Raw genomic sequence first — 12,996 nt, 5'->3', positions numbered from 1 at the left:
AAGATGGCAGGCAGGAAGTAGAGAGAGGCCGCAGTCCCTAGCCGGGCACTGGCCCTGGAGCCTGTGTAGCCTCCCCATAGAGGTCCCCGAGTGGCTGTGGCCTCTGCTGGCACGGATCTCTTTATCTCCGCTCGTAACTCGGGTAGCCTGACCCTGTCTTACCCTGTTGCAGCCAGGGTCCAGCCTCCCCGCTCCATTCCCACCCGGTGACCCTTATCCGAGCAAGACCGACCTGGTCCGGGTCTGGGGAAACTCTCAGGGCCCTCCCGCCGAACAAGCTCTTCCGGACCCCCACCGCTGAAGTCAGTCACGGCCGCTCCAGGTGTCTCCCGCCCCCTCCCGAGCCTTCTGTAACTCCCTCTCCAGGGGAACCGGCAACCGAGGGTACATCAGGGGCTGCAGTCTGACGACACGCGAGACGCGGAGTGGATCCACGCCGAACCGAGTCTCGGCAGGCTGGCGCGGGGCCGCCGCTCTGACCGCCACGGGCAGCCCGCCGTAGGCCGCGCGGCCTGGAGTGAGGGAGCGCGGCTGCTCCTGGACGGCCTGGGGTCACCGCGCTCCGGGAGGGGACAAGAAGAGATGTCCCCGCCCCGGCTCAGCCCTACGCCCGGAGACTCCCTCTCTCCCGGGCCCAGCTGCTCACGGCCCGCTGGACACAGCAACGAAGCCCGAGACGCTTGCAGCCATGCGCGCGCCGGCATGCCGGGCTAGGGAGCGGGGCGGAGACCACACCCGACGACGGGTGACCACACCCGGCGACTGGGGACGGCGCCGAGCGAGCGCGGCCGCGGCGGAAGGGCACGGCCACGGAGGAAGCCCCGCCTCCCACACGTAACTTCCGGCGGGCCTCCGCCTTTGGCGCACGCGCACCGCCCGACGCCGGCCCGCGCACACGGCCGTCTGCGCGCGCGCGTTGTCGTTGACGCATGCGCGCGCGCGTTGTCGTTGACGCATGCGCGCGCGCGTTGTCGTTGACGCATGCGCGCGCGCGTTGTCGTTGACGCATGCGCGCTGACGTCGATCTGGGCGGGTAGGCCGCGGTGCCGCCCGGGCGGCATCTCGAGACTCGCCTCCCCGACCGTGGCGCGCGGTGAGCGGGGGAGCACCTGGAAGACTCGCAGGCGCGTTCCGGGAGGTTGCTGTGAAACGTCGGGGTCTGCAGGCCCACCTTATGCACAACTTGGAGCACGTTTTGTAAGGGAGGAAGGTGGTGTGAACAGGCTAAGGGACGTGTCCAAGGTCGTGCAGCCGAGGAACCGTCGGACGGGCAGAGGCCGGACGTGTAGGAGTCTTCGAGAGGATCCTCCCAGGAGCGCCTGAACAGGTGAGGGGGGATTCTAAGACCTCCTCCTGGCAAACCTCCAGAGGCCCCTGAGAAAGGCACGGAGGTCACCGAAGCAGCGGCAGGACATGAGTCCAGAGCTGCCGTCGGGTACCTGGCTGTGAAGAGCTGGCGCGAAGCAAGTAGAAACCTTCTCTAACGGGCCGGCTGCCGGCTGGAAGTGTACGTGCGAGGGGCTGGCGGGGGCTTGGGGCCAGGCGGAGCGCTGCAGACTGCGGTGCGCGTGGCGCAGTTTCCGCGGGGCCGGGGGCCAGAGCACTGTGGCAGGAGTGGCCTCAGGAGAAGGGCAGCAGAAGGGCCAGAGGAGTCGGTCTTGGGAGGGTTGAAGCCAGAAATTCACCCATCTCCTCTTAAGAAATGGATGTTTATTGCAAACAAATAAATATGCCCAAGAATCCGGCTGAGGCGTGTGCATGGGATGCTTTCCATCAGCTCAAATGCAGGCGACGGCTGAGCTGTTAGAGCTGCCGGGGCCGGGTGGGATGGGATAGGCTCTCAGGCTGAAGAACAAGAGGGACAAGCATGAACGCTTGGTGACGCCTAAGCTGGGGTTTGAGGTTTCAGAGGTGAGGCGGTTGAGCCGGGGTGAGTGCTAGGTGAGCAGCTGCTAACAGCAGAGCCTGTGTAGGGCTGGTCCTCCCGGTGGAGTCAGGGATCTCCTGAATGATGGGGGCACGTCTGGCTTCTGACACTCTTGCTCTTTTCCAGAAGCATCAGGTCCATGCTGCTGCTGGCTCGGGCACCCAAAGCTTGGCACAGGCTCTTTGAGCTCAAGCCTCTGGCCCTCCCTGGGACCCCAGGAGGCAAGGCCCAGCTTGTGAGATACCAGCCCTTCTCAATGCCAGGCCCTGCAGAGACAGGCAGGCAGGGCCAGCCCCAGGGTCCTGGCCTGCGAACCAGGTTGCTTGTCACAGCCTTGATTGGGGCTGGACTGGGTGGGGCCTGGCTGGCCATGAGGGCCGAGAAGGAGCGGTGGCGGCGGCAGCAGCGGACAGAGGCCCTTCGGCAGGCTGCTGTGGGCCAGGGCGACTTCAGCCTGCTGGACCACCGGGGCCAAGTGCGCTGCAAAGCTGACTTCCGGGGCCAGTGGGTGCTGCTGTACTTCGGCTTCACTCACTGCCCTGACATCTGCCCCGACGAGCTGGAGAAGTTGGTGCAGGTGGTGCGGCAGCTGGAGGCGGAGCCCGGCCTGCCCCCGGTGCAGCCCCTCTTCATCACCGTGGACCCCGAACGGGACACCGTGGCCGCCATGGCCCGCTACGTGCAGGACTTCCACCCGAGGCTGCTGGGCCTGACTGGCTCCGCCGAGCAGATCGCCCAGGTGAGCCGCAGCTACCGCGTGTACTACAGCGCCGGCCCCAAGGACGAAGACCAGGACTACATCGTGGACCACTCCATCGCCATCTACCTGCTCAGCCCTGACGGCCTCTTCACCGACTACTACAGCAGGGGCCGGTCGGCCGAGCAGATCACAGACAGCGTGCGGCGCCACATGGCTGCCTTCCGCAGCGTCCTGTGCTGAGCCGGGCCATTAAAGGGCTGTGACAGAGCTGTGTGCGCGAGATCTGTACCGGCAGGCCCTGGTGGGCAGGGGGCTGGGGGCCTGGTGGCTGCCTCCTGGGGCACAGGGGACAGACAGCCCTCTCCCCTAAACACGACGGTTCGGTAAAGGGTTTGTTTTAAGGGACTGGTGGGGTGGCAACACTTTATTAGGCTGGGCCAGCCAGGAAGCAGACTGCGCAGACGCACACCCGGGGTCCGTGGGGCGCGGGCTCCCTGCTCAGGGCTGCGCCGTGGAGGGGGCGGCGTAGGTCTGGAAGCGCTGGTGGGCCCGCTGGCGCGTGAGTAGCCTCAGGGACATGGTGTCCACGGCCGCCTCCAGCCCCGGCTGCTGGGTGATCTCCACTGTGTAGTCGTTGGCCTGTAGGACGCCAAGCGTCAGCAGAGGCCGGGGCCACTTCCCTCCCAGACGCCCGGGCCACTCACCAGCTGCAGGGAGGCCAGCATGGAGCGGCACACTTCGAAGGCAGGCTGGCCTGCCACCAGCTTTGCGAAGGGACACCACTGGTTGAGCTGGCTGAACCGGGAGACCACCTGGTCCCCGTAGGTGTGGATGTCAAAGGGCACGTGCTCCTCCTGCGGAGGGGAAGGGAGGGTCCCAGGCTGGCCCAAGGCAGGCGGCAGGGGACGCCATCCTCCGCCAGGGGCCCGCCCAGCCCGCCTCACCTGCTCCTGGAGCAGGGTCTGGATGGCCTCCTCCCAGCCCCTGATGTGCTGCTTCAGCTCCGTCTCCTGGACGAGCTCCTGCCTCGAGGCGGTGACGAAGACGTCCTGCTTCGAGGTGGTGACGAAGAGCTCCTGGGGGAGGACCGGGGCCAGCAGCTGGGTGCAGGGCCCGCCCCCGCCCCACCCTGCTGCCCCCACTCTGACCTGGGCCTACCACGTTCCTTTGGACCAGCTCCTCATAGCGCAGAGACGCTGGCATGGCTTCCGCTTCTGCAAAAGTGCAGCCGTGAGCGTCTCTCCCTCCCGTCTTCAGGACTCCTCAGGCCAGCAGCCCACTCCCAGACCTACCCATGTTTGCCTCTTCCGCGGGCTCTGCCCCTTCGGGCTCTGCGTACTCCTCAGGTTCCAGGAAGTCATCTGAGAAGGGAGCACCCGGGCACAAGGCCAGTTAGGCTGCGGTGGGCCCTGAGCCCTGCCCCGGCCTGCCCCCGGAGGCCCCACCTGCGGCGCCCAGGTCTTCCACCGAGTCCTCCAGGCGGTCCTCCACAGGCCACAGCCCCTGCTCAGCCCTTGGCAGCCACCGCTCAGCCGCCTGTGCAGAGACAGCCCGTCAGAGGCACTGCTGTCTCCCACCAGGCCCCATGGGGTCCACGTGGTGGCCGGTACTTGCCTCCCTCCTCTGCATCTTCCGGAGCGTCTCCAGCTGCTCCTTCACGTGCTTCCAGTACAGAACCTCCATGTCTGCGCACACAAGCCTCATGAGGGGGCTCCCTCATCCTGCCTAGGCCCACCCGAGTACACTCGGCCTCCGGCCTCCCCAGGCTGAGGGGGGTGGTGCAATGTGGGGTCAGCCTCCCTCAAAGAGCCCCAGGACCCAGGCTCACCTGCGAAGGAAGGGCCCTTTCGCCGGGACCTCCTGCTGTCGGTGTGGTCAGCATCTGCAAGAAGCCCAGGTCAGCAGGGGCCGAGCTGAGGCCCACAGCCGCGCCCGGCCCCGGGCCCCACGCACAGGCAGCCAGGTACCACTGGTGGAAATCCTGCAGCTTGACGGCACCCTTCCTCTTACGCTTCTGTCCTGGCGCCTCCTCCACGCGGGGGGGCACGGAGTAGGGCCTACCTGGGGGCAGACAGGCAGTCCCGGAGCACAGCCACAGCCCAGGGCCATCTCCGTGCCCACAGGCCGTGGAGCCCCAACCTCCACTCAAGCCGGGTGAATCCAGCCCCCACCCCCGGTGCCCAGGGGCCATGCCCGCCGTGTTACCTTTCCTGAAGGGCTTAGAATCTGGAGAGTCGAAGGGGTCCAGGCCCTGCCAGGGGTCTGGGGTGTCCTGAGCACAAGCAGACACAGGAGGGTGGAGGACGCGCACCCTCCCCTAGTTGAGAGCACGGGGAGGGGGCACCCTGGAGCTGCAGCAGGGAGGCCCAGCGCTGGGGGAGGAAGAGTGCTCAAGAGACGCACTGCCGAGGGCGCCCCCCCCCCACCTCCCGCCGGGCTCCAGGCCGCCCGCCCCTCACCTGCAGCCTGGATGCGGGCTCCGGGGCCTCCTTCCGCTCCCGGAGTGTACACCTCCTGGGCTGGGCAGCACTCTGCAAAGGAAAACCAGGGATTCCCCTCTCCTCCTCCACCCAGGATCCCAGGCCCCCAGCAGCTCTGCTCTGGGGCCAGACATGGGGAACCCTGCAGAAACCCCCGGGGGGCAGGAAGTTCAACGACGAAAAGGCAAAAAGCTAGTAAAAATTTAGGAGATCGGAACTAGACGAGTGGCCGCGAGATACTTCCTCAAAGAGAAAAACAGACGGTGAAGAATCCACCTGCAGTACGGGAGACCTGGGTTCCATCCCTGGGTTGGGAAGATCCCCTGGAGGAGGGCATGGCGACCCACTCCAGTATCCTTGCCCAGAGAATCCCATAGATGGAGGAGCCTGGCAGGCTGCAGTCCATGGGGTCACAGAGAGTCGGACGTGACAGCAATTAAGCACAGCAAAAACAACCAATCAAACCTGACAGGCCCGTCCACTCTTGCCAGCCTGGCCTCGAGAGTCGGCTCTGGAGACCAGCGCCATTCTGGGTGGTGCCCCTGGGCACCAGTCCACCCCTGAAGAGCAGCAGCTGCTCTGCTCAGAGAGGGAGCCGTGAAAGCTGCTGCTGGAAAGGGCAGGGGGTGGGGCCGGGGCCGGCTGGCGCACAAGGACCAGAGAGCCAGCAGCCCAGGGGACCGCCTGCCCCACGCACACGCTGTCCCCACCGGGGCTCGCCTGGCTGAGGGCGGGGGCTCAGCAGGCCTCCCTCGGGGTCCCACCTGCTCAGGGCTCCTGGGCTCCGGGGGCTCCATAGGGACCTCAAGTGCTGAGGCCTCAGGGGGCTCCGCCACCCCTTCTGCATCCTCTCTGTCCTCTCCCACGCCCCCACCTCTGGGCGCTGGGCCGTCTGGAGAGGAGCCTGGCAGGGACACGAGACAGCCAGCCTCGGGAGCCAGAAGGCCAGGCAGCGGGGACTGCGCCTGGGGACGAGGGGCCGTCCCTGCCGCAGCGTCACCTGTGGGGAGCAGACAGTGCACGGCACACTCGCGTCACACCGCTGCTCTGTTCGGTTCACTTTAGTTTTTAGTAATTTTCCTCTTTAAATGCTGCCGCCTCTGTCTGCTCAGAGAGGAAGCTGGTCTGGGGGCAGCCACTGAACCAAGACAGCACAGCTGGCCAAGGTGGGCCCTGGGCACGGAGGCCTGCCCCCGAGCCTTAGCCCCCCAGGCTGCAGCGCTGGACAGGGTGGGTGCTGAGCGCAGAGGCCCTCCCCAGCCCCCCCGCAGGCCCGCCTGGGAGCTCGCTTCTCACCTGGCTCCTGGGAGGTGCTGAGCGCTGGGCCGGGACTCCCGCACACAGAGACTTCCATGGGCTGCTCCTCAGCCCTTCCAGGCTCTGGGAGAGAGCAGGGATCGAACACGGTCAGCCCTGCTCCCCCTACAAGGTCCCTCCCGGGCCCCACGCGGCCAGAACTGGGGACAGGGAACACAGCCCAGCACAGGCCGCGGGCCCTCTGGGGCTGAGCCAGCTGTGGGCAGAGGCCCCGCCCAGCAGGCAGGCCCGAACGGCGGGCACGAGCCCGCCTCGTCCCCGCCCGAGTCCTCACCCTTCGGGTTCCACGGCTGCAGGGCCTCCACGAGGGACACGCCCAGCGGCTCCAACAGGAACGTGCCTCTGGGGTGCGGTGTGCACGTGTTCACCCTGAAGTCCTTCCGGCTGGCCAGGAGCTCCCCCTGACAGCTGGCAAAACATGGGCGCTGGAGAGACCCTTCCCCAGCAACCCCCCATCCACCCAGCAGGCGCAGCCCCGCACCTGTACAAGGGGTTACTGTTCTTCTCCATCTCGTCCGGGGCGACCAGGGCGTTGGGCAGGAGGGGGATGAGGGTCCCCTGCACAGAGGGCAAGAGCGGGTGAACCGTGGGAACCCATGGGCCACGACAGCACCCTGCACCCCCCGTCAGCTAAACACAGGAGGGGCACTCACACCGAGGACCTGGTCATCCCTGAGATCCACGTTAGCACAGGAGTCAGAGAGGTCGTCCAATGCTCGGAACTGTGGGAAGACAGAGGGCTCAGGGGGGCCCGGCTGGCACAGTGGGCACCGCCAGACACCCAGGAAGCCTCACCTTCTGCTCCGCCTCCTGGGGGGCCCTCGAGCTGGCATCCCCAACAGTCCCGTCTTCCGGCGTGGAGGACAGCTGCTTGGCCTGCCTGAGAGAACCAGCGCAGGGGCACCGCAGGTGAGGGCCGCCCGGGCCACACGCGCAGCGGACACACGGGCACCCCCTGCATACTCACTTCTTGCCAGAGATGAAGTCGAGAGCCTGGTAGACCAGAGAGTAGAGGTATTCCACCTGGCAACCAGAGCCAGCAGTGAGGGCAAGGACGGAGGGGCTCCCAGAGCCCCCACATGACTCGCCCAGCTGCCAAGACGCCCGTGTCCTCTCCGAACTCCTGCCCGTCCGGCTGCCAAGATCCCTGCTCCAACCCAACCGCCACGCCTCCCCAGCACTGCCGAACAGCTGGAGCCCCCTCCCGCGCCCTCACTCCACACCGCCGCCGCAGCTGCGGCCACCCGAACCTTGCAGCCCGCACCCTCAGCCGCGTCTGACTTCATGAGGCTCGCCAACCAGCCCCCACCTGCAGGAGCGCCGCGGGTCTCTGCCGGCCCATCACGGTGCAGCCATAGCCTGTGGGGCCCCACTGCTAGGGGTGAGCGTTGGGATTCTCCAGATTCTGACCACAAAGCACCCACCAGCAGGATGCAGACATGCACTGCCTAAGCCCCTCCCTCTGGTGACAGCGCCCAACAGGACAGCGTGCCCCAAGGGCACGGATCCCACGCCCCACAAACGAGGCCCAGGAGCGCTCCTAAGCGTCTGTCGCACCGCACTGTGCTCCATATGGTCTCATCACTCGGATCAGCGCCGGTGCTGTCCTCATTGTCAACGAGGTGAACCAAGACTCAGAGAATCGGAGCAGCCCCACCAGTGATGGGTCTAGGACCCGCACCAGGGACGCAGAAAGCCAGCAAAAAGCCAGACTCCTCAGTCACACGTGCCACATTTCAAGGGCCCAGGACGCTCACGTATCAGATCACAGAAGACTTCCATCAGCTCGGAAGACCAGGAAGACCGCGCTGCCTACAGCCTGCGCTCCCCTCACACCTCCTAGACTTCGCCTTAACATTTCACTGCACCTGCTGGAGGCTCACATCTGCCCATCTACGTATTAGACCACAGGCGCAGCTTATGTTTGTGCTTCCAAAGTTAATTGCCAATATTCCTTCTGGGGACAAATGCAGGACACAAGAATCCGATTTCATGGACTCATCTGAGACAAAAACCAGTGAATTCTCAAACCGTCTTCATAACTCAAGCTGCCCAAGGTGGGTCCTTGTGCCAGCTGACCTGCAAGCTGGTGGCTTCCCCTCCTCTGTCCGGAGGGGTTCTCAGTACCGAGCTCCTCAACACATTTCTAAACTCTTCCTTCTGCGTGCCTTTCATTCCCCGCCCCCATTAAACTGCCAGTTGAGTGGATCAGTGCTGTGGCCCACTCTCCCCTGCTTCTCCACTGGAGGATGGGCAGGGCAGTGCCGCTGGAGGAAAATCTCCAGCATGCGCACAGATGCCCTGGCAAATAGCGAGGGGCGCTTCACCTCCACTGGACTACCGGTGCTTTCAACTCGTCTTTTATTTCGCGTTTCCCTCAACAGCGCTGATCTTTAGCCACACCTCACTCTCCAAGTTTCTTATACAGTGGCTGGTTCTCAGAAGCTGACTCACGTGCCCCGTGTGAAAGCTGGCGCCTTAGGCGTGGGCCCTGCAAACCCCTGGGCCCGTCTTCTTGGCACCATCCCGAGAGGTGTCTTTTCTCTCCACGGCAAGCCCGTCAGCCGCGCTGCCGACCTGCTTCCCCTCTGCTGTGTTTCATCCACACCCCTCTCCCGGCTCCCCTTTCCCCGCCCCCTCCCATGGTTTCCAATACCGACTGTCGCTGAGGATAGTTCAAACATCCAGACATCTACCTCCCTCCCCCAACCTCCACCACCCGGGGACTCTGACTTGGTCAGTGTGGGTGAGGCCCAGGCACTGGTGACTCTTTGGACTGGAGCGTGGGTTGAGAGTCACTGACTCAGTTACTGACAATCTCTCTTGTGGGGGGCCATGTGGCATGGCAGGCAGGATCCTAGTCCCCCACCCAGGGAGCAAACCCGTCCCCCGGAAGCGTGGAGTCCTAGCCGCTGGCCCACCAGGGGATTCCCAACCCTACTATTGTAAACCCATTCTGTTCTTCCGTGTTAAGAGGGGCAAGGACTTGGAGGAGGCGGTGGGAGGTGCTGCTGGGGCAACTGAGACAGGGCTGAGCCTGCCACCCGCCCCAGCGAGACGGCAGACCTTGGCCCCAGCAGACACTGCGTCCAGACCGCAGCCAGGCGGGCCCACCTTCTTGCTGTAGACGCAAGCGGAGCCCTGGATCAACAGCGCTGCCTCGATGAAGTTCATCGTGGTCTTGCCTTTGTCAAAAGAGACGCAGATCTGGTCCAGCTGCAAAGACACAACGAGGGGCAGTGGGGCGCCCACACGCCCTCCTCCTGGCAGCCCACGCAGCCCACACGCCACCCAGAGCCGGCGGCCCGAGGCGCCCGCCACCACGCGCAGCCCTTCCGGACAGCCCCGGCTCTGCCTGGGGCTCGCCGGCTGCCCGTTCTTTTGGAGGGGAAAGATAGGTCTTTGTGATTTCCCCGACTCCTGTAACCTCTGAGACCGAGTGTTTTGGAAGACGCGGGCCCCTAGAGTGCATGACCCACACACGGCCAGAGCTACACACCAGCTCCTCTCCAGAGGTGCTTGCACTGCGCCCACCCTAGCTGGGGCCAGCTCAGCCAAACTCCAGCAGGAAGACCCCACCTCAGAAGGACGGGGGACCCTCACGGCTGGGGAAGAGAGAGACAAAATGCTGGGGTCTCAATCCTTTGAGGAGGAAACACTTCCAAGTACGTCATCCCCCTTCCTCTGCAACTCCTGACCCCCAGCCTCACCTGAGACCCGGTTCTCACCACCCCTTAAATCTGTGTCCACCAACCACATGCCAACAATCCCCAAACCCATCCAAACCGGCTCTCTCTAAGGTAAGAAAGAAAGTTCTGGCAGCTGTGTGGAAAATGAAAGGCGGAGGAAGGCAAAACTAGAGGCAGAGAAACGAGGGCTTCAGGGGACAGAAACGTTTGGGGAGGCGGACATACAAAGCAGAAGGGGGCAGACCAAGCAAGCAGGTTCACCAGGCATCCCCAAGCGCCCCGCTCAGCGCAGCGCCAGCTAGCACAGTCCTCTGCGTTCTCTCAGGAGACTGTGCGTTCAAGCAGAGGTCATCGTCAGGTCAAGTGTCCACTCAACACTTATTCTGCACCCACTGTGTGCCAGGCATTCTATTAAGCAAAAGGGAGAGAGAATGAAGCTAGTTCCTGCCCAGGCAGAATTTACATTCTAGTGTGGAAAGACCATAAACAAGTTAGAGACCAGCTGAAGATGAACATTCTGAAACACAGAAGGTACTATAACAGAGAGAACTATTTTATACATGGCAGTCAGCTGATATTTAAACTGAGACGTATAGGACGAGAGAGAATCAGTCCTAAAAAGAACTGGGCAAAAAAATTTCGCCGTTGAGTACAGAAAACGTGTGTGTGTGTGTCTGTCTGTCTGTGTGTGTGTGTGTGTGTGTGTGTGTGTGAAGTAATGAGCCTGGGTGTTGCAGACTGATTGGTTCAAAGAACAGGTGGAGAAGAGCCTAAGTGAAGTCACCCAGTCGTATCCGACTTTTTGAGACCCTGTGGACTGTAGCCTACCATGCTCCTCCGTCCATGGGATTTTACAGGCAAGAACACTGGAGTGGGTGCCATTTCCTTCTCCAGGAGGAGAGCCTAAGACAAGGCTAAGACAGTGAGCAGAGCCAGATTCAGAGAAGGAAGCCTGGCTTCTATCCTGGGAGCAATCGAAAGGGGTATCAGGCAGGGCAGTGCTGCAGCCTGATTCTAAAGTGTCACACCTGCTGCTGGGTGGAACGTGAATTGGATAGAGCCAAAAATAAGAGTAGGGAGTCCAAGAATGGAGGTTTTAACATGAATGGGAGCCAGCCTGTGGCCTGGATCTGAGAAAATGGAAAAGAGATTAACTGAAGTTCTGGTGACATAGCTGATAGAAACCATGGGAGAGCTCGTGTGCAGCGTCAGGCTTCCCGAGCTCTGAGCTTTCACTTTGGGGAACATTGGTGCTGTGTACCAAGACCAGAAAGGCTGAGCTTTGAGCAGGAAAACAAAGGGCTCTCCTTTAAATTGATGATCAATTCCAAAGAAATGGTGTTTTTAAACTGTGGTGTTGGAGAAGACTCTTGAGAGTCCCTTGCACTACAAGGAGATCCAACCAGTCCATCCTAAAGGAAATCAGTCCTGAATATTCATTGGAAGGACTGATGATGAAACTGAAGCTCCAATACTTTGGCCACCTGATTCATAGAGCCAATTCATGACAAAAGACCCCTCCCCAGGAGGAGAAGGGGACGACAGAGGATGTGATGGTTGGATGGCAGCACCGACTCACTGGACCTGAGTTTGAGCAAGCTCCAGCAGACGGTGAAGGACACGGATGCCTGGCATGCTGCAGTCCATGAGGTCACAAAGAGTCAGACACGAATAAGCGAGTGAACAACAACAACAACTCCTTTAACTCTATTAAACCTGAGATGCTGGTGTGACATCTAAGCGGGAATGTCAAGATTAAGAAGCTGGATACGCAAACCAGAATCAGGAAAAAGGCCTGGAATGGAAATATAAACCGAGGGAGGGGGGAGTAAATAAATAAACCCAGCAACTGTCCTCATACAAGTGGTACTTAAAATCATGGAAATAAGTGAAGTGGTTTAGGGGAAATGTGTAAAAAGATGGCTCAGGCCACGCCCTGAGGGGTTCAACAGCGAGACTAGACAGGAGACAAGACCTGTTTCAAAAGAGAGGGTGCCACCAACTCATCAAATGCTGCTGAGCTGAACAAGACGACTCTTCTGGTGACCCCTGGATGTGGTGGGAAGGAAGTCGTTATTGATCAACGCAAGAGCAGTCCAAGAGGGCTAAGCAGTGCAAGTGAAATGCAGAAATGGAGCGGACAGCTGTTTAACGAGGTGTGGACATACTGTCAGATATGAGGGAGGAGTTAAATGCTGAGGGTGGAGCACTGGCTTGGAAGTCTAACATAAGATCTCCCTCCTGCATCGTAACCCAGACCTCTGACACAGCCACACATGCACACAAATTCTCTTCTACTCTATTACAGAAAAGTGCTGGTCGCCACTCACTAGATCGATCTCAAGGCTCATTAACAGAAAGCGATCTCTAATGACAGCTCCAGGCTAATCAAGTAAGGGATGATTTCGAGGGCCAAGAGACGGAGCTAGGAAAAAGCGAACGAGCCTGCGGATGAGTGCAGTCAGAGCGCCAGACGGAGGCGGCACACGCCCGAGAGGCGGCAGAGCCCCGCAGCCCCCGCCCCGCGCCACTCCCCGGGGCCGCCCTCACCTCCTCAAGATATTCGCCCAGCTGGGCCGCCACGTCCACCTCCCAGTTCCTGGTGAGGTCGCGGATGGGCAGCAAGAGGTGGGCGAAGCGCGCCTCCACGTCCTCCATGTTCGGGAGGAGCCGGATCGGCCCGGGGACCGCAGCGCCGGCTTCACGACGGGCCGGTGCACTCAGCCCGCCACTACTTCTGGCGCCATTTTGCTGTTCCCGCCCAGGAAGACACGTAGCGCGCAGCGACGCGCGCACAACTTGACGCAGAGCGGCCTCCTCACGCCGGAAAGGGCGCAGGACGCGCCGGAGGCGGGGCGGGAGCGGGGCCGGGGCCCGCCGCTG

At 62.3% G+C, this 12,996-nt stretch overlaps 2 protein-coding genes across 3 annotated transcripts; one reads left to right on the top strand and one right to left on the bottom strand.

Moving 5' to 3' along the window:
* The first annotated feature begins 1,025 nt into the window (after positions 1-1,025).
* On the top strand, positions 1,026-2,887 carry LOC128047784 (protein SCO2 homolog, mitochondrial). Of its 2 annotated transcripts, none has more exons than XM_052640155.1 (2): positions 1,026-1,327; positions 2,054-2,887. In XM_052640155.1, exon 2 carries the CDS (start codon positions 2,067-2,069, stop codon positions 2,865-2,867), a length of 801 nt encoding a protein of 266 aa, XP_052496115.1. In that variant the 5' UTR covers positions 1,026-1,327; positions 2,054-2,066; the 3' UTR covers positions 2,868-2,887. The 2 variants fall into 2 exon arrangements, with proteins under 2 accessions (XP_052496115.1, XP_052496116.1); XM_052640156.1 differs by lacking the exon at positions 1,026-1,327 and adding an exon at positions 1,335-1,507.
* NCAPH2 (non-SMC condensin II complex subunit H2) lies at positions 2,684-12,866 on the bottom strand. The gene is made up of 19 exons (XM_052640154.1): positions 12,664-12,866; positions 9,539-9,640; positions 7,392-7,447; positions 7,220-7,304; positions 7,078-7,146; positions 6,906-6,982; positions 6,699-6,832; positions 6,404-6,487; positions 5,872-6,107; positions 5,087-5,158; positions 4,581-4,899; positions 4,456-4,509; positions 4,242-4,312; positions 4,073-4,163; positions 3,920-3,988; positions 3,786-3,841; positions 3,572-3,703; positions 3,332-3,481; positions 2,684-3,266 (listed from the first exon to the last, which is right to left on the bottom strand). Exons 1-19 carry the CDS (start codon positions 12,769-12,771, stop codon positions 3,126-3,128), a joined length of 2,106 nt encoding a protein of 701 aa, XP_052496114.1. The 5' UTR covers positions 12,772-12,866; the 3' UTR covers positions 2,684-3,125.
* Positions 12,867-12,996: the final 130 nt, after the last annotated feature.

Source organism: Budorcas taxicolor, chromosome 5, assembly GCF_023091745.1.
Source record: "Budorcas taxicolor isolate Tak-1 chromosome 5, Takin1.1, whole genome shotgun sequence".
Classification (NCBI taxonomy): Eukaryota; Metazoa; Chordata; class Mammalia; order Artiodactyla; family Bovidae; genus Budorcas; species Budorcas taxicolor.
The sequence above is the reverse complement of the archived record's forward strand: the minus strand, read 5'-3'. Positions and strand labels throughout refer to the sequence as shown.